Source organism: Amblyomma mixtum, chromosome 5 (genome assembly GCF_055824585.1).
Source record: "Amblyomma mixtum isolate Tamu chromosome 5, ASM5582458v1, whole genome shotgun sequence".
NCBI classification, from domain to species: Eukaryota; Metazoa; Arthropoda; class Arachnida; order Ixodida; family Ixodidae; genus Amblyomma; species Amblyomma mixtum.
In genome coordinates this window covers 142,183,812-142,209,571 of record NC_143016.1, presented here as the reverse complement: position 1 = coordinate 142,209,571, position 25,760 = coordinate 142,183,812, and the positions used below count along the sequence as shown (strand labels likewise).

The following is a 25,760-nucleotide window of genomic DNA, read 5'->3' as shown; positions in this document are numbered from 1 at the left end:
TAAAGAGGTAATAAAAGCTTTAAAAGGAACAGTTTTGCTTCACAGCCAGCGTAAGCTCTATTAGTTCGCGCTGTTAATTCCCTCCGTGCAATTTCGAATAACGTGCACTGCTTTTCGAATAACCCCTCGTTGTGGCACATGTTCCTGAGCAAATAACAGACGAATAACAGAAAGGGTTCAGGTTAACATGCATACAAGTTAATAAATCAAAATCAGACGAACGGGCGAGATTGTTGACGCTGTAATTTTATGTTAGCTGAAGATGCAATGTAACGCAAATCCCGAATAAATTGCACTCTCATATTTCTGCTTCATTTCAACAGCAAAAAAGAGCCCTACTCGCTGATAAACGCGTGATCTTCACCACTAATACTGAGAACGCTGAAAAACAAAAATGCAAGAAACTAGGGAAGGAATAATTCTGCATCTGAACTGAGTTGTGAACGTGGCCTGACCATTCCATATATATAGGTACATTTTTGTTTACAGCACTTTTACCAAGACACGAGCCAGGCCTCAGAGTCGCACTTTTGCTGGTCTACTATGAGATCACCAGCATTTGTACATCTGCTCGGAAACTCCTCAACGCAGTGTAAAAGACATTTCTGCGTTTCCTTTCCAACAAGTGTACGGATCCTTTCTCTCGGCACAAGATAGCGAAGCCCATAGTAATCAGTTTTCGAGATAGCTGCATTTCCTGATCATGTTTTGGCGCATACAAGTGTTTCACATAGAAGCAATTCAATTTCAGCTTATTTTAAATTGATAAACAGGGAGCGAGGTGACCAACGCGATTTAAGTCTATTCGAACTTCTCTTGCGTATGAAATTGTGCTGCACACCTACAAGAGCAGAAATTAGCTTAAACTCAGTGTACGTGTGCGTAACTTTTAGCTTTTAGGTTGTTCCGCGCAGCTTTAATGCAGTCAAGTATAGTACTGATATTCAGAAATGAAGTTGACTGCCTCCAATTTTTTTTTTCGAACTGTAGCGCTATGGAAGCATCGAATTCAGCAACAAACCGGGTGCCAGAGGAAACAGTAATCAAGGCGCTTATATTGAGGCAGTGCATTGTGAATTCTTATGGAATGGTTCATGCGTCAGGAAATAACTCTTTCTTTTAGAGGCTAATGATAAGCACTAAACAGTACATTGCACTAGATAGACGCTGCCCGAAGACCCAAGCTCGAAAATAAATGAAACTACGGCGTATAAACCGGCAGGTTTTCCTTCATCATCGTAAGTTGCTTCGGATGACTGAGACTTTTGTCTTGTATGCACAAATAAAACTGAGCTAAAGGACACATTGTATCGCACTGACGAACCAATCTTTAACAAAAGCATAAATTCAGCGGTGGCAACTGCCTATATTGAATAAAATGAAAGCGCGTATAATAGACGTAATCGCCCGAATAACCAGTCGGTTGAAGCGTCTTAACGGATGCTTGCTGGCATAGCGCTGGCAGTGCTCCATTTCTGCTCTGTTGACCCATTTTGAAAATATTTTGAGAACTTCGCGAACACTGGAACGATGAGAGGTGAAAACTGCTGCATCAGCAGTTGTCGACTGTCGTTTGAAGCCCTCTTCTGCGCCATCTTCCTCAAATGTTCAAATGTTGTGAATCCCCTTTGTTTGCCTGACGCTTCTGATCACTCGATGCGGCTTTATTAAATCAATATTTCTACAGCTGTATCTATTTCGATTGAGTTAAACTATTTTTGAACAGAGCGGTTTTTCTTTCTTCGGATTCTCCTCACACGTGCGGCCCCATAAGCACAAAAGAAAGTTGAAATTTCTCGCAGCAATATCACGCGGCAATATCAGTATTTAAAACTGTTACTGTGCCTGACATTGAATCAATAATGCTGCAGCATTTACATCGCTTTTTTAGCCGGTTCTATGACTGATTTAGAAGTACAGGAAGGGCAGTTTATTGATATATATTTCGCAGTGCCTTCTGTACGCGGTAGTAAATGAGAGCTGACGAGAACTTCCGAATGATGCTCGTAACTTTAAGCTGCAGCTGCTCTGAAAACTATTCTGTTGCATACGCCACACATTTACGGCAGCATCTGCGTAATTCATACTGCGTAATAGCTGGCTGCATTAAAAGCTTCAAAGGGATACTGCAAGGACTGACAAGACGAGTCTCGCCGCGCTCGTTGTCTCCGATAACGGAAGAGTTGTGCGCACGCCGAAAGCGCGGAAAAATACGTGCCACAAGGGCAGAGAGGCGCATGCAAAAATAATAAGCTACCAGCACATTGCAACGACCAAAGGTTGTCGCCCGCACGTGGGCGGCTTGACCTTGGGACACTACTGGGAACGCAGACGTTCTTTCAGTCAGCGGAGAAAAGGAAAAGAGGGGAAGCGCGGGGTCCGGCGGAACGAAAGAAAGGCACGAAGCATGGAGGAAGGAAAACCTCCTCTGTAATTCCTCTATGGTGCGAAGCAAGCTTTGGAAGCGATGGCTGGCGATGGGTTGTAGTTTCTCGTGGTTTCTCCCTTCTCTCTCTTCAGGTCACGTGCCTGTCTATTTGGATTGGCCGCTCGCGTAGAGTCGAAGACGAAGCCGCTGTTTACCGCGCCTGGGTGCCGTCGTGCAAGTCGCGACGCGCATTCCTCTTTTCATCTTGTAGTACGGGCCTGTGTGCGTTTAGGTTCTGTTCAGCGATTACTTCATCGTGCAAGCTTCATCGATGTGTGACGCTGCAGTGGGCGACATCTTCGCGAAAGAGTCAACGTCTGAAAGAAACAGCGCACGCCAGATCGTCGCGGCGCCCTCATCGTACGGATTCTTTGCGCCCAATTTCAACCGTACAAGTAAGTGACATTTTCGTTTGGTCATACGGGTTGTTTCCTGCCATCAAGTTATGGTGTGTTCAGTACAGATTTTTTTATCATGGATTGTGTGCGCGAGCCGCTGCTTGTTGCTGTTTTCTTGTTTTGAGCCGGTCGCGTGCGGCCGGAGGGAGCCTATCGTGTACAACACACGATCGCAGCGGCGCAATCTGCCGGCGTCTTTCTCATGCTTTCTTTCGCTGCAGGCCCTGATCCTTCGTCTGCCGTGCGAAAGAACATTGCCGGTCGTCTCTTCAACGCCAAGTATTTGTCCCTGCTCACGACCATTCAGTAAGGTAAGTCCAAGCCGCAGTCTCCGTTCAGAAAGGGGCGAGTAAATTAGGGTGCGCGCTTCTGTGGCACGTACTGCGCGCAGTGCTCACATCTACTGCAGCACTGTATATGTGATTCTTATTGGACCATAATCCCTTTGTAATTTTAGCGCTGCAAGGCAACTCCTTCTGCCAGGCCGCTTTTTTTTTTTTTTGCGAATGGACGGCGTCAATTTTTTGTTCTTTATCACGGACTAGCAAGCAAACGATAAAACAGTAAACGTGAAATTTATTTATGCATATGCACGAAATTAGCAGCTCATTTGTGCTCTGCGCTTCCTGGCATGCGGCCGTTTTCGCTTACACCTTGCAATATTTTTGCTAACCCAGAATGTGACTTATCATGCCAGCAGTTTTACTGCATTCGAATGGCAAGATGCGCTTGCTAATGGTGTTAAGTTGATATGTAACTGGCTCTTCACTAAGGCTGCGAACTAATAGAGAAAAGTGAACTTGTTTAGTTCTTTTTACTAGTGAAAAGGTCGGGGCTAGTTGGTGGCCAAACATTAGCTCACAAAAGCGTACAGTCTATGTCACCTCTTTTTGTGCTCTTATATTCTCTTATGAAAGAGGGAGACTTTAGGTTTGATGTCGCTCTAAGAGGTTAAATAGAAGAATACGCTAGTATCTAAGCTTTTCTGTTTAGAACAATAAGGATTTTGGTTGCACTGCTGTAATCTGTCAACGAAAAAAAAATTCTGTAATGAATACTGTCAATCTCGTAAGCAGTAGCAGTATAGTTCTTTCTTTTTTCTGCAGTGGCTGTTAGAAAATATGTTAATTATGTTAGGCACTTAGTGGCAATTCACTGGTAATAGGCCATTGTGCTGTGGAAGTTTGTGTAGGCTTACTGTGCCAGTGCATTGCGTCAATTATGCCTCTTATAAATATGTGGCAAGTGCTGTAATGGATAAAATTTGGAATAAAAAGTTGTTTGTTATTTTCAAAATATTCCTGTAGTTTTTTGAGCATGTGCTGCCATTACGTGGTTTAATGAACATATAAGTTATCACTAACCATTACACTAACGCTATAAATGACGCCTCTATTGCAGTGCACCTGGGAGAAGGAGGGATGCAAAGGTGCACAACCATTGTCACTCCTAGCACCGAAGTTCAGCCTGGATTCTTCAAAACCGTACAAGTGGCCGGGACTAGATGTGTGTGGTATGTATGTTTTTATGTAATTGGGACATTGTTGCAAGTTCATCATCACTTGATGTCCATCCGTGAACATAGTATGCTATGTTGCACAGCTGCAGCCATTCTATTACAGAGATTTTAGAGCTTTTCAATGTTTTCGAGGACTTAGTTCTGGAAGAATTTCTGAATAATGGTTTGATTAATTGTGACCACTTTTTATGGCATGAAGTATAAATGCAGTTTTTTTTTCTGCAAAAGTAGGCTGGACTTCAGCAAAGATTTCATATTGAATTAGTTTGAGAGGCGCTGCCTACAATCCATGTTGCTGACGTCAGAAAAAAATGACACAATTATGGTAATGCTTGGCAGGGTGGCATGCTACCAAGCTAATATGACTAGCACCGTTTATGCATGTGAAGCTTAATGTGATATGCAGCTACGTGAGGCTGTTAATCTTCTTTGCACTGTTCATACTTTCTTTTTGAGTAGGAAGGTGCTGTTCACTGATGTGAATAATTTCCAACAACTCACATGAATCCATATTAGTTTTATTTCACATCGGAGTGAACTTAAAATTTAATTAAGCTCACGTTCCTTGCATGTGACAGCAGATATGGAAGGCAACTGTTTTAATAGCCATTCTTGAATGCTGTCAGTCAGTGTTTACAATTTCATTATGCTAAGCATCTGAAAAGATGTGTAAAGGTAACATTCTATTGTGCCAGCAAAATGTAATTCATGAGAATTACTGCTGCTGCATATGCTGCAAGCATTGGATGAAGCAGCACTGTCTAAATAAAAAGACGAGATTTGTAATTTCCTCAAGTAAAAATAGTGCTTTAGAAGGAGACTGTTCTATGCTGCTTGTGTAGTTAATGTAGTCTGTCAGTGAAGGCCAGTCCATAACCAAAGCTTTTTGCACAGGCATAATGTAGAGGTGTAGTATGAAACAGGCTATGAACGTGAAAAAAAGTATCTGTATTATAATGTGGTCCAAATAATTTTTTGGGTATGACGTTACCTCATGCATGGAGACAATTCTTTAGATGTGTAAGTTGCCCTTGCTATTATTTCACATTTAGCCGAAAGCTTTTCTTTGTTTTCCAGGAGTGGTACGCTAAGATTTATAGTGCATAGCCTTTGTGCATAGGCCTTTCACCAGGTATTTAAACTGTATCGAAAGGCTGTGACAATGGAATGCACCCAAAAATGCCATCACAGGGACAAGCTTCCTGCTGTTTGCTAATTGGAAATGAATTCACAGGTAATATATGCAGGGAAAATTACAGTTGGAAGTATCACTCATTGATGCTCAGATAATCACCTACACTTCCCTTTTAGGATGAAAATTCACTGTATGGGCAACAAAACATATAATGGCATCAGAGACCAGAGACATATTGTTAGCAAGGGCTGCATGAATCCTTAACCACTCTAGATACGGAGAAATAAAAACACGAGAATGGAGGGAAGGGTTTGTTAAACGGCATTTTATTTTAGTATCACCTTTTAGTAGCTTCCATTTCATGCACATGTTTTTCTGTTTCTCGATATGACCCTCTTCTTAATCTGGCATCCGGGATGCCTACAGCCTGACCGTGCAGCTGGGCACAATAGTCTGGATTTTTCCTGAGAAGCCAGTGTGCTTGTGATAATGTCAGCATATGTGAGTGATTAAGTAGCTGCCATTTAGGACATGTTTTGTTTTTCCTGCATATCTTTTCTGATTTTGGTTCTCAATAATAAACAGAAGCCTGCACTTGTGGCATTGTTTTCATGCATTTCCATTTATCCCTGCCTTTTGTGTGGTTTACACTTTTAGACCTGAATTAACTAAGACCATGGTCACGTCGTCTGAGCTTTGTGGTTGCAAAATTCATTATATGTTTTCTTCTCTGTGCAGGTCAAATACATGGTACATACTGCCTCCACCTGTATGAAGAAGACTGCCAGGGTCATTGCTGTAATATGGTGTAGCATGTGGCAAAATAAATATGACGGTATGTTTCTTTATCCGATTCGTTTATGAATTCTTTGTGTACATTCTGCAGTAGTACCTGCACCTGAACACACAATGACACAGACCATCTCACATGAAAGATTCGTCGCAACATTTTGACACTGCCTGCACTTCCAGAAAGACTCGGGCTTCTACCATATGGGTCAACTTTAGTTCTGCATTCAGTGGGCAGGTTTACGCTACAGAAGGGTAATAATGCTCTCGTGTGGACAGTATAAATACACCACCGAGTAGTGCATAGATACCCCTTGCAGTAGGGCATTACTTTGTACCACTAGAAGGGTAACTTTATCCATCATATAAGGGTATAAGCTTGCACCACAGGGGTGCAAACTTTGCTCTGTTTATGACGGTATATGTTTAGTCTTTGACAAAGTAACTTTGCACTTCTATACGTAGCATAAATTTACCTGCTAAAGGTGCAAACTTGCACCTTGCATGCTAGGATATGTTTATGCTTTCCTCAGGCTAACATTTACCCCTTTTAGAAAGGCGTAATGTTATACCTAACTGGTTTAAAGTTACTCTTCTTATGTCAGTGCAAGTTTAGGCTATTAGAGCGTAACATTACTCTATGTGCGAGAGCATAAATACTTAGTCTCCAAGAAACAGCGTAACCTTACCCCCAAAAAGGTGTCAGCTCAGCGACAAGTGTTTTACCCCTCAAAAAGACTAAGATCACACCTTTTTTTCTTAGAGTGTAGGATGAAGTTAGCTCTCCTCAAGGAGATCACTACCCAGGAAAGCATGCTTTTAATTTTGTTCACAATGGGATACTTCATCACAAGAAGGTGACCTGATGTCGATATCTCTAGAACTCATGCGGTCTGCAACAGTACTGTCTCCTGTTCGGAGGACAATTGTATAAACAGGAGGAAATACTGGTGAACCAGTTCATAAGAAAAGAAGCAAGAAAATTGTTATTTACTTCCAAATACGATCAGGCCGATAAACAGCGCTATGTTTGCGTATTTCTTGTGCCTTCTAAGTATGTTCTAGATAGGGAATATTTCTAGTAACCGTCCTCTCTAACTTCATTCTCGATTCAAGTCTCTTGGGTAATCGAAAAGCTTGGAAGCCTTATAAACTACGTTCTTAAAGACGGAAATTCCAAAGCTTTAGGTTGCCTGTTATGGCGTCTGCCATCAGTGTTCAACGTTCTTGTGGAGATTTTCTCGCCAAAACTACGGTGGAAGCCGGATCCATAACACTTATTTAGTACTCTGAGTGTGACCTTTCGACCTTACTCTCAAACTCGGTCTTGTGTGACCGAGAGTAGATTCGTTCAATAAAAGTTTGGCCATCAGATTTTGGCGGCACATGGTGAACGATCACTAGGTCAGCGGCCATTACAGGGCAATCAATTTTCTCGCCAGCTGCTGTCAAGATGGCCGTGCGATCCTCACTTTCAGTGTACGGCACTCCCTTGATCTCGACGTTGTTGAGTCAACAGTATTGCTAGAGATGTATTCCTCTTTTTCGGAGAGCAATATTCTCAGCTTTTAGAGCTTTATTAGAGACGGCGAGATCAACCTGCCGTTGGCCCACGCCTTCGACAAGTTTGTTGAGCATCTGCAGACTCACATTCATTCCATCAGCTTCTGTTTTGAGGCCACTAACATCGATACCGTCAACAAAAAATTTTTTCTTTACACTCGTCAGAACCTGGTCGACAAGTTCATTTAATTTTTTATTGAACCTTGGTTCGAGGATTTCGATTTGCTTTGCGAGCTCAATATTCGTCGGCATTGTGAGCAAAAGCAATCAGACGCAACAAGATCACTTAAAAATAACGCATGAATAGAAATATTCAAATAGGTGTAAAACAGCAGAGCAGCAGCAGCAGCAGCAGCAGCTGTGGTTAAATACGCCAACAAAAATTGCTAAAAGGATGCCGATAGCACCAACTTCAGGAATGCGTGAATATTAGCTCGCTTCCTTGACCACAGCCGCTGCTACTATGAAGCCGGGGCCCTGCCAACCACGACTTCAGCAGGGAACGCCGGCAATCCGCTCAGACGCAGGGGAGCCCGTACAAGAAGTGTTTATTGGCACGTATTTACTATGATTACACGTAGCTGGGCAGCACCTGCAAGTACGTCTGATAGAGAGTTTCGTGTCAGAGTAGCCGGAATTTTTTTTTTTTTTTGCAGACGACAGATGTGCAGATCTGTCGTCTACGGCCCATTCAGACGGAGCTTCTATGGAGCAATCGCATAAACAAAACAAAAAATTAAGGGAAAGCAGTGAGGTCGCGTATATCTAAACAGCAGCCTCCATTTGTGTTATAATATTGCTGCCGTTCAACTCAGTTGCGACCGCTCACTTGTGTATAGTCAGCGCGCACGTTTAGTTAATCCGAAACATGGTTTGGGAGTACTGGAATATGGTAGCGCATGAGCGTGGTCACGTAATTGTTTTTCATAGTAAGTGGCCTTTCTTTAAATCCCGGAAAAAGGACCACGTAGGAGCTACGTTGCTACAGAAAACTGGATGAGTTATTTATTATTCCCTCCTAGAAGTTAAGGAAACGCACATGACCGTAATGTGAACACTAGAATATTTGCATAATTAATCTTAGATACATTACCGTTTAAGAGAAATGTAAAAATTGCCCTCAGGAGCGCCACACGACGGGAAACAATATGTCGTTGGTTTCGCCCAACTCCGGTGAGCAAGAATTTTTATTTCTTGGGCTTCGGCCGGGTCTCACTCCCGTGAAAATGCGCTTTCAAGAAGCTTGCAGTCAAAGCAATCTCTCCAGTGCATGTAACTTGTTGAAATGGACAAAATTTGTTGGTGCACAGCGTCGACAGCAAGCTCCCCTTCAAAATTCTAAAAACCGGCTTGTATATTACTAACGGTTGGCTACATGATTCTCAATAATTAAAGAGCCTAACAGTACTAGGTAAAAAGTTCACTATTCAATATAGGTAAGCCATTCTGCCGTTTCCACGTCTTAGCTGTATTCTGATGTCGTATACCGCTGGCAATGCTGAGAAGAAAATCGTTCTTCTAACTCAAAAAACATATTTTTTAAAAATTGTGTAAAGTCTTTGGTGAAACACCTTGTATATATATGGGAACATGAGTTGGTTTCGCTCGTCGGACTTTCCTGGTTTCGCACATTGTTCGAAGCTGCCTTGATATGCCAAAGGTGGCGAAACAAAATTGAAAAAAAAAAACAAGCGGTCCTTTATCTGTAGTGAAAGGCTGCTCAAGAAGGGCTTGCGGCTTACCGGCTGGGGAAGGAACGCGACTTCGGCGGCAGAAATTTGTGAGCTCCGGGAATGTCGGCCTTGCGACACGAGTCTACGTATGCGCGCCGTGTTTTTGAGGCAGAGCAATCCCCGGGAATATGCCCTGGGGAGGCTGGCGGCAGTCTCCGACGGGTCTCCCCGTGCGCATGCCGCGGAAGACGCCGAGAGGATGCGGCCTCAACAGCTCGCGACGCTGGTTGGATCCAGAAGAGGCTCTCACCTGCTCAGGGAAATTCCACGTACTGTCGCGCTCAATATACGATATTGAGCGCGACAGTATATATGATATGATATGATAGCAATAGCGTGTTTAATCTCTCTTTAACCGCCCTTCGTTTCCAGGTGTCACGCTATGTCGGGGAACTCGGATAAAGAAGAACGCGCTGTCGATGTGTCATCAGAGGACGTCGATGCGTTACCAGAGAACGTCCCTGCTGCGCCTGCCAAAGCTTCCCAAGGCCAGAGCGAGCCAAGGCACGCTGCATCTTCATCGAAGGAGCCCGAATCGGTTGGTGGCGGATCCAGTGACCGTACCCTTCTTTGGAGCGCTGGTGTGGCACTGGCAGCTCTCGTAGTGGTAGTCGTCATTGCACTAGCCTTGTGGATGCTTCCTCGCAAGGCCGAAGATGAAAACGGATCCAAGAAGAAGCCTCCGCACATCGTATTCATCCTGGCCGATGACATGGTGAGGGGCTATTCCTTTTTTTATTGTTGGGTTCTCAGCCAGCCAGCATTTACTGGAGAGCTTAAGGTATCAACAATAAGCGTTCAAAGACATAATAAAATTCCTTTCGCACTGTATATGTACTTCATCGGTGCTATACAACCTGTTCAAATTTCCATTGAGGTATGCTGCAATATTAATATTGGTTAATTTATTTCCGCTAAGATGTCTAGAAAAATAAGCTGTTCATTGCTTTTTATTGAAGCGGTCCTGAGAAATACCGCTTTGAATAGGCAGGAATTATTGTTTTGGTGCTTCCAGCGATGTAACAACTATTCAGCAATGTAAAGAGCTACCTGTTTCTTCCTCAGGGCTGGGGGGATGTCAGTTACAACGGGAACCCTCAGATTCGGACGCCGAATATTGACGTACTTGCATGGAATGGAGTCCGCCTCAACAGGCTCTACCACCTTCATCTGTGCACACCCTCAAGAGCTGCCATCATGACTGGCCGCTACCCAGCAAATACCGGTGAGCTGCTCTTCTCACGGTTCTCGGGCACTTGCCAGAACGCGAGATGTCAGCCCCTAATGACAGCATAGTATGCATTTCAAGTAAACAAGTTGCAGTTAAGATATTCTTCAGAGGATTTTTCTTTCTTGCTTTAATGGCGACTTATAAATGCTGCATATTAGGCTGCATGCGTCAAGAAGACCAAATTTTAAGACATAGTGATATCGTTTATCAAGAGGCTAAAGGAAATAACATAATTGAGCCATCACGCGCACCAGTAACTAGTGCGTAGTATTCAGCTTCACAGGCGTCTCCTCTTTCAGTTTTATTTATTTATTTACTTATTTATTTATTTACTTATTTATTTAATATTTATTTATTTATTTATTTATTTATTTATTTATTTATTTATACTGTCAGCCGTAGGCCGTTACAGGGTGGAAACAGATACATATGTAACTTAAGTCACACAGCCACAAGTATGAACAGTGCGCAATTCAAAACAGTCAAATTGAAAACGACAATCGTCGCAACACAGCTGTCCTGCACTGCAGATACAGGCCTAAAGTGCAAACGCTAGTGGGTAAATATTTTGGCTTACAACCATAAAATAGCAGTAGGGAAACAAAACGTATGAAAAGAAAAACAAAATTACAGGGATGTCTATTCAGGTAAGTGACGGTACGAGCAATTTTCAAATTTGGGGAGATTGTCTATTTGCAGAAGGGCCTGAGGCAGGGAATTCCATTCTGTTATTGTACTGGGGAAAAAGGAGTATTTAAAACAGTTAATACGGGCCATCATGGGTGTAACCTGGTAACTGTGGGAGCTTCTTACAGGGCGACACGAACGCTGTTGCAAATAGAGGCTTGTGCTTAAGATGAAGTGATTATTGCGCAAAAGATAAAGAATTTTTAGCCTGGCGATCTTCCTTCGTTTCGACAGTGAAGGAAGTTGTAATTCATGCAGCATGTCAGTCACCGAATCAGTATATCTATATTTTGACAGAATGAACCTGGCGGCCCTTCTTTGAACTTTTTCAATCTTATCCGTTAGATTTGACTGATACGGATCCCATATGACGCTTGCATATTCCAGTGTCGGACGTACCAGCGCGAGATAGGCAGTTAGTTTCGCTTTTGTGGATGCAAGTTTCAGTTTTCTGCTAATTTACCACAATTTACTTTCGGCTTTTGAACATATGTTGTAAATATGTAAATTCCAGCTTAGATTAGATGATATAGTGACACCTAAATACTTAAAGGAGTTGACAGGTGTTATATTCCGCCCATCTATTTCATAATCAAATGAGAAAATATTTTTGGTTTTGTTTGTCAGTGTAATATATGATGTTTTTGTATAATTAATTTTAATTCTGGAAGCTGTACACCATTGATTAGTGGAGTTCAACGCCAAATTTAATGTGAGCTGGTCTTCTGGCTTAGATATGATTGAGCACGAGGTCTGTTAGAAAAGTATCCGACTTTATTTTTTTTTGCGAACACCTCATGGATATGAGACAAGCGCGCTTGCATCAGCGACCTTGAACCTTCATGCGCATGCATGAATTTTTTCCCGTCTGCCGATAGCGTCAGTCGCTGGGAAGCAGCGTTTAAGTGAGGCAGTGTGCAGTGCTCTCGTCAGTTTTTTATTGCAAGGAAAATGGCGGAGTGAAAGGAGCAGCGCTAGTGCGACAAATTTTGCCATAAACTTGGCGACAGCCGAGTGGAAACCATTCGAAATATTCAGACGGCTTTCGGTGAAGATGCTATGAGCAGCACACAGTTTAAGCAGTGTTACAATTGTTTTAAAGATGGCCGCACATCGGTGGAGAACGAGCCACGCTCCAACAGGCCATCAACATGCCAAAATGACCAGGTCATTGCCGAACTGAACGCTATGGTGATGCGGGACTGTCGCGTGACTATCCGAGAAATTGAGGAAGAGGTGGACATGAGCAATTTCTCCGCACATTCCATTATCACCGAAGATTTGGCCATGGAGAGAGTTGCGGCGAAATTCGTGCCGAAGCTGCTCACGGTGGAGCAAAAGCAGCTTCGTGTTGAAGTCTCACAGGACATGATGGATTCCGCAAACAGTGACCCCGAGAAGGGTTGAAATGCGGGCCAGTTGGTACATTGTAAACGGAAAAAAAACCAGTCACACAAGACGACGGACAAGAAGAGTGTACACACCACAACGACTGGATGACTTCCTCCAGTCGTTGTGGTGTGTACACTCTTCTTGTCCGTCGTCTTGTGTGACTGGTTTTTTTCCGTTTACAGTGACCCCGACTTCATCAGCATCATAATCACTAGTGACGAGTCTTGGGTGTACAGGTACGACCCGGAAACCAGATCCCAGTCGTCAGAGTGGAAGTATTCCACGTCACCAAGACTTAAGAAGGCCCGCCAATTGCGCAGCAATGTGAAAGTGATGCTGACTGCTTTCATTGACACCCTCTGTGTGGCAGACCACAAGTACGCACTCTACAGGGTCAAACAATGACCAAAGAGTACTACAGGGATGTCCTCCGTTGCCTACGTGATGCTGTGCGGCGCAAGAACCCGGAGCTGAGGTCAACAGGAAATTGGCGCACCCATCGCGCCAATGCTGCTGCACATTCCTCGCACTCGAATCAGATTTTTTGGTGAAAAACCAGACTCCTGTAGTTCAACAGACTCCTTACTGTCCTGATAAGGCCACTGCGATTTCTGGCTGGTTCCCAAAATGAAAAGGCCATTGAAAGGAGCGCGATTTCAGACAAGGAAGAACATTATGGCTGCAACGACAGCTGAGCTAAACTCCATTCCGAAAAGGGCCTTTTCGGAATACTTCCCACAATGGCAGCACCGCTGGGAGAAGTGTGTGGAGTCCGAAGTAGACTACTTTAAAGATGACTAGGTTTGCAACGCTCCAGTTATGCAAGTTTTTTTTCAACGGCCAAAGGTCGGATACTTTTCTAACAGACCTCGTATATTAAACAGTCATCCGCAAATAGCCGGACTGTAATTTGCAAGATTGAAAGAATTATCACGTGCACGTGACATGTTTACGGGCTACTGGCTTCATGTTGAGCACTCACTATTAATGAGTCAAACGGGAGTTATTTTGGGTGGATGAAACAATGCAGTTTTCTTAGATGGCACTGGGTCACGTATAGTTCTAATGACCGCTGCCAGTATCAATCTCGCAGATAATGAAACTTCCTTTTGCTGTGTACTACATGGTAGGAAGAATCGTCGTCAAACTACGTAAACACTAGAACTGTATTGGGAACCACATTACTGCATGATAAACCGCGAAAAAAATGTTTTCACTTAATTACCCGCTGCAGCGTATGTAGATTTATCTTTAGCTGAAAACGGCACTACTTTCCGATTACTTTCAATTTCTTTTAATTACTGCTTAGCTAGTAACGGAATAGGCATATGACCTGACGCTGAAGCGTCGCCGCACTATGTGCACAGTCTGGTCCAGGCTGTACGTGCTAGGCGTAATCCTGGCACGAAGAATGATCTGATTTGTTTTTTTTTTAATATGAACAATGAAGTACACGCAGCGGCTTTGGTCAGAATGTCAACTAAGGTGGCATAGCACCTAAAGCCACAATCTTCGGTCAACCACCATGTACAGTTTGCTCAATCTTGCAGATGGACCAAGAAAGAATGCGATGAGTGGTTGTTTTAGCGGATATTTATTTTTCTGGGTAGTACTGATTTGAAACATCAGGAAGACCTTTGTTTGCGAGCGCCAACAGAACTATCAACAACACAAAATAAATAAATTAATTAAAAATCCCCTGTGCCCCTTGGTTTCTGTGGCTGTTGGCTTCTCTCATATTTATACCGAGCCCCTTATTCCCCTTTCCTTGTCTGCTATATTCTATCAAGTCTGATAGCTCCAGAGAAAGTACGCGGTAAATGTTCGAGATCATGAAATGTTGACAAACTTGAGCGACTTGCACCATGTACCAGGTTGCACTGAGCGCTCATAATCACCTCGAGAATTTCGAAAAAGCGATACATGACATTGATTTTATATCGCCATCGGAGATAGTTTCAGCGACCCCAGTAAACATTTTATACGTCGCATTTTGCACTGAACATTCAGGGTCGGCCATGGTAATCACTATTTTCGCGCCAAATCTCTTGGCCCTAGCGCACTTGCAAATTCAAGTTCTCACCATTGAGGCACTATCAGCAACAAATGAAACGCGAACAAGGAAACTGAGGTGGCAGTACAAAAACACTAACTGATTAGCTCCTGGAGAGCAAATAGAAACGACGTTGATTAAGACTTCTGAAGAAGAGTCTTCGCGCTTTCGAAGTTAAAATGACGTGAGCTGGAATTGAGTTTCCCTTTGCTGAGAGCTTCTTATTTTGCTGTCTGGGGCTCAGTCGTCTTGTTCGCGTTTCATTTCTTGCTGATAGTACGTGGTTCTTGTTATTGGCGGCCAAGAGATGGCACTAGTTGCTGAATGTTCATAACAGGGACACTCGGGGACACTTTCTCGGGGACACTTTTTCTTGGTAATGGAGCCAAAGCTACAGAGCCGAAACGCATTATCTTCCTACGCAGCTGGAAATAGCCCCTAGTTGCATGAGCAGTTTCCTGCAAATAGAAATTGAAATCATAATGGTCTGTATTTGCGGTATATTTTTTTTTTGTCACGGTGTTCAGAAATGAAGTTTTCAAGCCTAAACACTTTTCTTGGTTCCGCCGTGTTTTCTCGTCACATGTCTGTCGCGGGTTTTCGACATGCCCCAACCTTGCAGACAAGATGGCGACTGCCGACTATTCGGGGGCTCAATTTGTTCCGGCTGATCCACTTCGCAAGGGTTGGAAGCGTTTTCACCACACAAGATTCGAGTCAAGTTCAAGAAGAGCTAGCTGTCGAAGTAAACGAAGGAAATGATCTGCAATGTGTATGCAGGCGTGAAGAGCAGTGACCCTGGACTTCCGACCGCTTGCGCATAGTGGAAAGTAACCTTCCTGACCGGAGTGAGTCAGGGTACCGTCGCCCGCATCAAAAAAGGAGCTTCGTACAACGGTCTGAAATCGCCGAAACGAAAGCGGCTGAGGTGGACGCCCGGAAGTGTTTCAAAGAAATCTGGGAAGACGTGACTGCAGCGGTATGACTCATTTACTGTCGGCGCTCTGCGGCGAAAGGTGCATAAGTATTTTTTTCCGAAATGAACTGCCGACTTCTGCAAAGATCCGGAACGAGGTGATTTATGACCCAGACATGGACATGCTGAACGTGTGTGTGTGCGTACATTGGGCAGGATGGTCAACGACATTGGGTTTGCTTTTCAAAAGTGCAAGCGGAACTCGGCGCTACTTGAAAGAGACGATATGATCGGGTGGCGGCGAAAGTATTCGCACTTTTCAGCGCCTATAGGTGGCGCGGCGGCACCGGCGTCATGGAGAACGGAGCTGTGATGGAGGTGCCACGGAAGCGCTCGCGTATGAAGGAGCATGCAGCTCTCGGCCTTGTTGTGTTTGTCGGAACGGTTATGTCGCTCACTAAACCAACGCAGAGGTGCGTCGTAGAGGATGAGACACCTTTTAATGCCAGCCATATGATCCACTAACCGCTTGAAACCATACAACGCAAAGAAAGGCAGGAGACGAAATAAGCACTTCAAGCGCCTCTTTTCGGTCTCGGTTGCATTACTTTGCGCTGCAACTTTTTAGCATGAAACGCTAAGTAACTGGCTTCAATGTACCGTAATTTCAGGTATGCAATCCGCGGGCTGTAATGCCCAAAAGCTGAAATTTCGCGCTTTGCGCACTAACTATAGGCGCGGATAGTACAGTATCTTTCAATATCGGCGGATATGCAATGACATTCCCTACGCTTACTTTATTAGAATGTAATCGTTCTGGAGTGTGTGCAGATAAATTTTATGCGCCTGTCGCACACGTTGCTCCTCTGGGCTACATGTATTGGACGCAGACAGTCTAGTGAACAAATTTTTTTTTCAGAAGAAATTGAGCCCTGCTGACAGGTGTGAACTGCATATTGTAAATTACAGTAATCCGCCAATTCCGCCACTAATGTATTGCTTTAACCTCACCCTAACTACAGAACCCGTGAACACAACGAGCGGAAAATACAGAACGTTTCGCAAAACATTACTGTGCACAGGGGTCCGCTACATTTAGATGTTTCATGAGCACCACGGTCAAAACATTAACAGTCAACATTCAAACCACACCTTTAAAACACGTATAGGCAAACTCTCTAACCGGCTTGTGCTTTTTTTTTTATTCTTGACGCCATGTCGCGAGAGTACTCTGTAATCTGTAGCGGCGACACGGTGCCGGCTTTCAGCCGTGGTCGCAGAGGGTTAAGATCCTTGATTGAAGTCATAAAACATCGGACCGACGAGCGCCCTAACCAGTCACGCTGTGGCGCTCAACTCACCGAGATAACGCAAGAACAAATCTTTCTAGACGGGCTCACAGTACACGACCATTGAATTTGAATCAGTCACTTTATTCCCGATCCACAGCAGGAAGCTACAAAGTGCTTTCAATTTCTTGTACCTAGAGGAACTGTGCAGGCTCAATTCATGTCACGCTGCACGATTTATGCCCTGGGGGACACTGCACAAACGATTGCATCGCACTTTTCGCGTCGGCACATCCACTGCGCGAAGCGTAGCTGCTTGCACTGCGAACGCTGATCACCGGGCGAGCGCTTCGGAAAATAACCGCGTGGGGGCGCCACCGTTGCTGAAAAGTGCGAATCTGGGAACCATTCGGGCAATGCGCAAACATCACCGGTACGTGCGAATTTTTTCGTGTGTAAAAAAAAAATGTTACTCCTCTGCGCATACAGTACGTGTCACGTTGTCACATTTTTCTCTGGGCGGCGCCTCCACCATCGCTCAGTCGTCGACAGGAGAGCTGTGCATGCAACTGACAGCGGTCTTAGACCGCCTGCATCGAAATTTCGACGAGTGCATCAATATATTAATATACTTCTCACTATGGTAGTATGTACATGCATTTAACTTCTTGGCTAGAACTTATGCGAGATTATAATTTTGTTTCGCAGTACCGCTACTACATTCATGAGTCGTGGGTGAATGTTGGCCATTCGAGAGATTTGTACGGAAACGACCGCGAGTTCACGAGATGAAGCATTCCGGCAGCGTTTGACAGCTGGTCTTCGCGTACCAAGAGGCAAAGGTGGCAGGCACATCCCTGCACACGCAGGAAGTGAAGAAGGATTTGTCGAGGGAGCACTCCTCACCTTTCGGGCAACCAAAGGAGCTACTGATTACCACATAGAAATGGATGGTGCTTGATTCGAGAAGTGGTTTACGGAAGAATGTCTGCCAAGTATCTAGTCTAACAGCGTAATCGTGATGGATACTACAGCGTCCAAATGGAAAAAAGTGCCGTCAATGAGCAACCAATAAGTGGAGAATCACTCTTGGCTTATGGAAAAAAACATACCGTTTTTGAATGATCACTTGAAGGTGGAACTGCTGGATTTAGTGAAGCAGCACAAGCACAGGTTTTCGGGAAGCCGCATTGATCTTCTGGCCAGGTACGCTGCCCACGAAGTAGCACGGCTGCCCCCATATCACTGTGAACTGAATCCAGTCTAACTGGTGTGGAGCCAGGTGAAACGCTACGTCGCTTCTAATAACACCGTGTTTACCTTGGCCGCAATGGAGGCACTGGCACGCGAACGTGTGTCTCGTTTATCCTGAGACAATTGGTCGCGGGACTGTGCGCATGTGACAAGGCTTGAAGATTGAAGAGGAGGCATGGGAACGGGATGCTGCCATCGACACCCACCTGGACAGCCTAATAATTACTTTGCACTCAGATTCCAGCTCATCTAGAGAAAACAGCGACATAAGTGGCGCCGAGGAATTGGTATGAGGAAAGCAGTACGGCAGAATATTGTTGGTTGTTGACCGCTACTGCTTTATCTGGTCTCGATCGCGGGGCTGTAACTTCCCGTAGCAACTCAGGCTATCAGAGACGCCGCAGTGAAGGGCTCCTGATGTATTTAGTCACCCCAGGGCTGTTCACTGACATCGCACGACACACGGACATTTTCGTATTTAGCCTTGAATGAATGCAGCCGCTAAGCACGGGATCGAAACCACGACCCTGCGACCAGCTTCCAAAAGCCAAAACAACTGAGACCACGTGCGTGCTGCCTAATTTGTGCACCTTTTTTTTCATCACTGATAATAAGCGCCTGCAATTGGTTGAGTGCCAGAAAAAAAAATCCTCTTTCCGTCCCGCACCACTATCACTTGGTTTTGTAAATTCCTTTTACTGGTATTTTTTCGCAAATAGAAATTAAAAGAATTTGTTATATTGGCGCTTCAAGTAATCTCAAAAATAATGCGAAAGAAGAAGCGAAACTGAAATCTGTACAGAAAGCCGCGCGGTCGAACTACTTGGCGGAGTGACACATTTAAAGAAGCCCCGCCTCCCTACCTTTGCGCCCATTGCAAAGAAAAAGTGTCCCCGACTATACTGAAGGTGCCGCCATCGGCACTCTTCCTCCGCGGCTGCATTCTGCATTCCTCTGTTTGGCACGCATTTTGTAGCAGCGATGGCTGAAAAAGTTCTTCGTAAGTGGTTTTTGAGGCATGATATTAAAGTTTTGGTAAATAAATCGCACTGAGCTTGTAGTTTTTGGATTAAGCAAGAAAAGAAAGAAGATGGCCGTTATTTAAGGATTGAAGAGTCCGCATATTGACAGCACATGACGACTGCAGCAGTGCCTTGATATCAGCGGGAATAGTTGCGAAGTTATTTTTGTTTGAAGGTTTCACTGTGTGAGACAGATTTACTGGTTGCTTTGACGTATCACTAATAAAAGCTGCAGTTATTGCTTGTGTGAAATCTTCGACCGGCTTGTGTCACCAACACTTAGTAACAGAGCACCCTGGGCACTGGATCATGTTACAGATATCTGAAGCTGGTTCTCGATGATTGTGGTTCATAACTGTCAGGTGCGCGTTTCCAAACGTGGGCTGTATTTAGAACAAGGTATAAAAGAATGCATCAGTAATATTTGTTAGCGCAGAGACCAGCTTTTTTCAGACGCACTGGAAGAGATTTAAGGATGACAGCAAGGAAGAGCTTGCTGGCAAAACTGAGGAGGGCTTCTGATAGAAAAAACTGTTTTTCCGCGTTCACGCCTGTAGTATGTTCTTGAAGTGCAATTTTTTTTCTGTACCCTGCTGGCTTGTCTAATGATTTGGGTCACAGGAAAACTCTAGGTTCAAGTAATAATGCCGCTTTACCTACACAGCTTTTAGGCGTGGGTGATTTTTGAGCCTTTGATGGCGTTAACCGCCACGATGTGAGGGGGTTAAATGGGAGTTCTGCTGAATGTGTAGAACTCAGGATTGTATCACAAAGAAAGAGTATGAAATGCAGTTCCGCTGATTGTAATAGCGTGATAAATGCGTATTCGACAGACAACATAATCAGTGTCGCCCTTCCTAAGAAAACTGTAATGGAGCTTAAAAGTTACCATCTATGATCTATAGAATCACTGAAAACGAGTTTATTTATTTTTATCCATTTATCGTGTACGGCGGAACAGACATGGTTCACACAGCAGAGGCAGATACAAAAAATGAGCAAAGTATAAATATACAAGGCCGAATGAGATACAGTCACGCACAAAGACGCCATACAAGAAAGGAAACAATACGCAACGTCAACAGCATAGCACTTTACTGACAACACGAACTGACGATTCAGATAATTCATCGCAGCAAATAGAAGAGAATCATGCGGAAGGAAGTTCCACTATATGATCGTGTTAGAAAAACTATTTTAAAATTCTTTTTAACAAGGAATGCAACGCCGCTACGTCTAGAGCTGCGAACTCTGCGATAAGCATTATACTGAGGTGGTATATACATTAGTACAAGCAAAAACTGGTTCAATATAGTCTAATGTTCATTCTTATGACGAGACTTCTTAGATGAATATTTATGTATGTACTGTGGGGAAGCCTAAATTCGAAAAATGTAAGTGACAGAAATTTAATTCCAGCAGTTTTCCTGCGTTCTTTCGAGTACTACAGCTGTTCTTTATGCAACGTGGCAGACGGACAGTTTTGGCGTTTGTAGTGGTTGTGTATAAAATGAGCGGCTAAACTTTGTAGTTTTTCTATGTTTTCTATATCTGCCATTGTGTGAGAGTCCGACACAATGTTTTCGTACTGTAGAGAAGGTCGTCACTGAATGAAAATGGTTACTGGCGTTTCGTAATTATAGCAATTGTAGCAATATCTCGGAAGCACCTAATTGGCATACGGTGAAAATGAGTGGGAGGAGAAGCTCTCGCCTTGGTAAGGGGCGAGTGGTCCTATGTAGCTCACCATTGCTAATTTATGATGCGTACGTGCGAGCGTGCGCTAAAGTTTAGTGACTAGAATTGTCAGCATTATATAACTGGCACTAAGATCAGTTCAATTGTAATGAAGCTGAAAACATGGCCTGAATAAGGTCGCATTAACGTCACAAACCTGCCCCGCATGCCAGCATTTTGAGAGCGATCCAGGAGCTGTGTAAAGGAACGCGAGCGTCCTGAACAAAGGTCTTGACTCAAATGCTCTGAAAATTCCGCACCGCCTGCTGGCGTCCTCAAAACACTGGATGGTTTGATTTGGTTTATGGGGTTTAACGTCGCAAAGCGACTAAAGCTATGAGAGACGCCGTAGTGGAGGGCTCCGGCAATTTCGACCACCTGGGGTTCTTTACGTGCGTTGCCACAAGCCGAGTTATTTTTCTCCGACCTTTATCCAAGCTTTAATAATACGGTTCTTTATGGCTTCAGAAAAATACATTAACATCATATTGCGCATACTTGAACTCGCTTCAGAAGACATATGTAAGTCGAAATTCCAAATGATTCAATCGGGTAGAGCTACTAACTTGAAAGTGTTGTAAACGCTGAAAGCAGGAGAATGATTTAACGTTTGAACAAAGGAACCGATTCTTGGAAGGCCGCTGACGCTCCCCTGGGGCGTGAAATAATTCCTGGTACGGTGACTACGTCAGAGCAATGTGCATATCATTCTCTGGCTTCCAATGACACTTACCTGCAGAATTGATTCGTTCGTTTTTAACACCGTAAAGGACAAACGTGCATTATAAAGAACGGAGTAAATGCCGAATGCACGGAATGCAACTAAAAGAAGAAAAAATTCCTCATTTTCTTCATGCTTAGTTTGCCGCCTTTATTTATGCGCTGAAGATGAGCGCTAATCTTTACTTTCCCTGGGCTGCAGCTTTTATTCAGATCTATGTTTTTGTTTTAGAAATATAGATAGGAAAGCAGCGCCTTGTGCAAAGCCCAAACGAACTTTTAATCCACTGTTACCTAGCAAGCTGTTCCTGATGGCGCTGCTGCAGCGGTACAAAGAAGAGTCCCAGATTCCTCACCTCCGCGTACAGCAGCGCAGAGGCGGAGTGGGAACGGCCAATTTTCCTCACGAAGACATGCTTCCTCTCGAACGTAACTGCCATGGGTGATAATCGGTTTTGTTATCAAAGTCCTTTTCTCCACTATCTCGTAGCCTATTGTCTAGACGGCTACAAAAGCTCAGTGCTTATCTTCCGCGCATTCCAAGAAAATTTAAGACTCAATTCGCAGAAAGAGAGAGGTTTTGATGCCGCTCTAATTTTCAAAGCATAAGGAAAGCGTATCTGATGACAGAGCGTCTGTGAGAGCAGGTGCTAACCTTGCGCCGAATTTCTCCCCAGGAATGCAACACTTTGTTCTCATGTACGCGGAACCAAGAGGTCTGCCACTGGACCTGAAGATTCTTCCCGAATGGCTCAACGACCTAGGCTACACTTCGTACATGATGGGAAAGGTTTGACTTGGCAGATTTGCTTGGCATTTGCGATTTGCGCCATCTGTATGGAAACAAGCAGCACTGTGGCCCTATAGCCTTTCTAACTGTGTTCTCGAGGGAGATTTTTAGCGAACCAGCAGTCGCAGGTCCCCTCAGCGAGTTCTCTCTTTGTGAGTGCAAGTTTCATGTCGCTATTCTTGTCACGGGTGCTGGTAGCACAACGGGGCCACTATATTACCTTTCTTTTCCCGGAGCGTGCTTCATGCACCCTTCGAATCTATTGCTATTCTATCACTAGCTTCATTAAAAAAAAAAGACGCTCAGTTTAGTTTCGAAAATTATGTTCCAAAAAGCTAGGCCATTTTATGCTTTAATTTCTTTTGAATCTGCAGCGCCTCTTTATTCGCAAAGCTGCGTTATTAGCATCACGTTATATTATGCTGTCCTCTAACTCATGTTCTCTTTTTTGCCCTTTCTTTAGTGGCACCTGGGCTTTTACAAATCAGTGTACACGCCCACCAAACGGGGCTTTGTGAGCCATGTGGGATGCTGGGGAGGAGGTGTGGATTATTACAGCCACCTGAGGTCTCCAGTGAGTGAGCTTTTTCTGCACGAGGCGATCATAAGTACCGTTTCGACTACTTCAAAAGGAGTGATCTGTAAACATGAAGGATTTATGTAGTTCGGTTATAAACATGAACACTTTATGTACTTAGGTTTAAAACAATAAAGCATACGCATCTAGGGGTGGTAGAAACATCTTGTGACTCTTCAGATTATCTTTTATCTCCTCTGCTTTGGAGGTATGATTTTTGATGAGTCGATAAGAGAACCAAAAGCCTACTATTTCGTCCCTATACTCTTGTCTGGGTGGAGTCATCATATTATTGAAACTGAATGTGCTTATATTTTATCAACACTGAGTTTTCTTTCACAGCGAGTAAAGAACAGCGTATAATGAATTACTGTTCTCAAAGTTAGTCAAAAATCACATAAAACATAGGCCTCATCAAAACGAGAGCTGCTGAAATAGTAGTCGAAAAGAAAGAGCATTTTTGATTAATACCGCTTGTTCATAAGGCAAGAGTTGCAACAGAAGCCGAGTGGAGATATCTTTATAATAAACGCAGCTGACGCTGCGGTCATTTGTTACGCATGAGTTTTATCTCTTTTATCAAGTCGTGTTTGGAATCCAAATGATGGATGTGTCTGAAATGTCTATTTTGTCTATTGTGTCTATGAAATGTCTATTTTGTGCCTTTTATCATTTATGCATCCCGTTTGACTTAGCGCGTGAGCGTCACCGGATGAAATGATTCCAGTGGCGTTTTCGATAAAAAAAATATTAGAAATAAAACTTGAGGTCAGTATGTAGCTGCCAGTAGTTTTTAGCTGGCTGCTGATATGGAGTTTCTGAACTTGATTGTGCTTAATGCCACCTGCTAGAAAGAAAAAAGTGTTTTGGGGGTGCTTGGCAAGGTGAATTTAACATGACGCTGGATATATATTGTTGACATAACCTCTTTCGCTTCCTTTGACTGTGTGCCATTCAGTGAACACTTTACCGTAGCGGACGCTGCCGTTATTCACATCCGTATGTTCCGTTGTTCACATAGTATGTTGTTCACATACTGACGCAGACTCTGCGTCAGTATCCATCCGGATTTCTGCGCATGGACAGTCGCTCTCCCTGAATCCGCCGCGGTGGCTCAGTGGCTATGGTGCTCGGCTGCTCGGCTGCTCACCCGAAAGACGCGGGTTCGACCCCGGCCGTAGCGGTTAAATATCTATGGAGGCGAAATTCTAGAGACTCGTGTACTATGCGATGTCAGTGCACGTTAAAGAACCCCAGGTGGTCGAAATTTCCGGAGCCTTTCACTACGGCGTCTCTCATAGCCTGAGTCGCTTTGGGACGAAAACCCCATAAACCAACCAGTTTCTCTCGCTGAGGCTTTAGGATGTAGACATAATAAACGCAATTTGAATGAATCTGCGGTAGATGCTAATTTCGTTTATGGGGTTTAAGGTCCAAAAGCAACTCAGACTATGAGGGATGCCGTATTGGAGGGCTCGGGATAATTTAGACCACCTGGGGTTGTTTTGACGTGCACTGTCATCGCACAGTACACGGGCCTCTGGAATTTTTCCTCCAGCGAAATGCGACCGCCACGCCCGGGATCAAACCCCCCTCTTTCGGGTCAGCAGCCGAGCGCCATAACCACTAAGCCACCGCGGTGGCTGTGGTAGAATTGAGACAAAAACGAATAAAAGTCTTGTAGCTCAAAAGCAGCGGAATTAAGTAAGGTTGCATATTCAGGGTTCACAATTGTATTAAAAGAGTAATGGGAAATTTTCAGGTAAAATTTAAGACACACTTACGCTCCACTTTAAGGGCATGACATGACAGCTTTAATTGGGGAACGCCAATATATTGTCACCGACAAACGGGTGAAGAAATAGCCCAGGTTCTAATTAGACGAGGCGGGCGTGCCAGCCAGCAGGCAGCTCGAGCGAGGAAGAAGACGATCTTCGATCACCTCGAATGCCCAAGGCTTGGCAAGTCCCTGCTTAAACAGTTCGGCCGCGGTACGGCGCCACTGGTTGGTTCCGACGGTGCCATTGCTCCCGCTCTCTGACGGGCACCGACTCGGTGCCGCAGCAATGGGCAGCACGAAGAGAAGGGACGCTGCATGTGTCCGGCGGCAGGTGTAGACACGCCTGAAGCGCTAGCGGGCGTGGTATGGTTTCATCCGTGCGACATGGACAACTTCGGAGGTCGGCCGTCTGGAGGAGCGAACTGTTCCTTGGGGAAGGACTTCATAGTTCACCTCACTTACTTGGCGGAGTACCTCGTAGGGGCCGAAATATCGGCGTAGAAGCTTTTCGGAGCGTCCACGCATGCGGATTGGGCTCCAAACCCATACTTGTTCGCCGGGCTGGTTACTAACAGCTCTGGTTTGGTTTGGTTTATGGAGTTTAATGTCCCAAAGCGACTAAGGCTATGAGAGACGCCGTAGTGAAGGGCTCCGGAAATTTCGACCACCTGGGGTTCTTTAACGTGCACTGACATCGCACAGTACACGGGCCTCTAGAATTTCTTCTGCAAAGAAATTGTAGCCGCC

General features: G+C 44.4%; 1 protein-coding gene and 1 long non-coding RNA gene across 2 annotated transcripts in view; both read left to right on the top strand.

Moving 5' to 3' along the window:
- Nucleotides 1-336: 336 nt before the first annotated feature.
- LOC149343935 (uncharacterized) lies at nucleotides 337-6,328 on the top strand. The gene is made up of 4 exons (XR_016283161.1): nucleotides 337-2,823; nucleotides 3,048-3,137; nucleotides 4,228-4,339; nucleotides 6,219-6,328. It is a non-coding gene; the product is annotated as an uncharacterized LOC149343935 (long non-coding RNA).
- Nucleotides 6,329-9,947: 3,619 nt separating this feature from the next.
- The window catches only part of LOC149343934 (arylsulfatase B-like), a 57,226-nt gene continuing 41,413 nt past the window's right edge, over nucleotides 9,948-25,760 (top strand). The window contains exons 1-4 of the mRNA XM_089547103.1: nucleotides 9,948-10,280; nucleotides 10,631-10,790; nucleotides 22,544-22,656; nucleotides 23,120-23,230. Coding sequence (XP_089403229.1) covers nucleotides 9,948-10,280; nucleotides 10,631-10,790; nucleotides 22,544-22,656; nucleotides 23,120-23,230 — 717 coding nt within the window. The remainder of the gene's footprint in view (nucleotides 10,281-10,630; nucleotides 10,791-22,543; nucleotides 22,657-23,119; nucleotides 23,231-25,760) is intronic.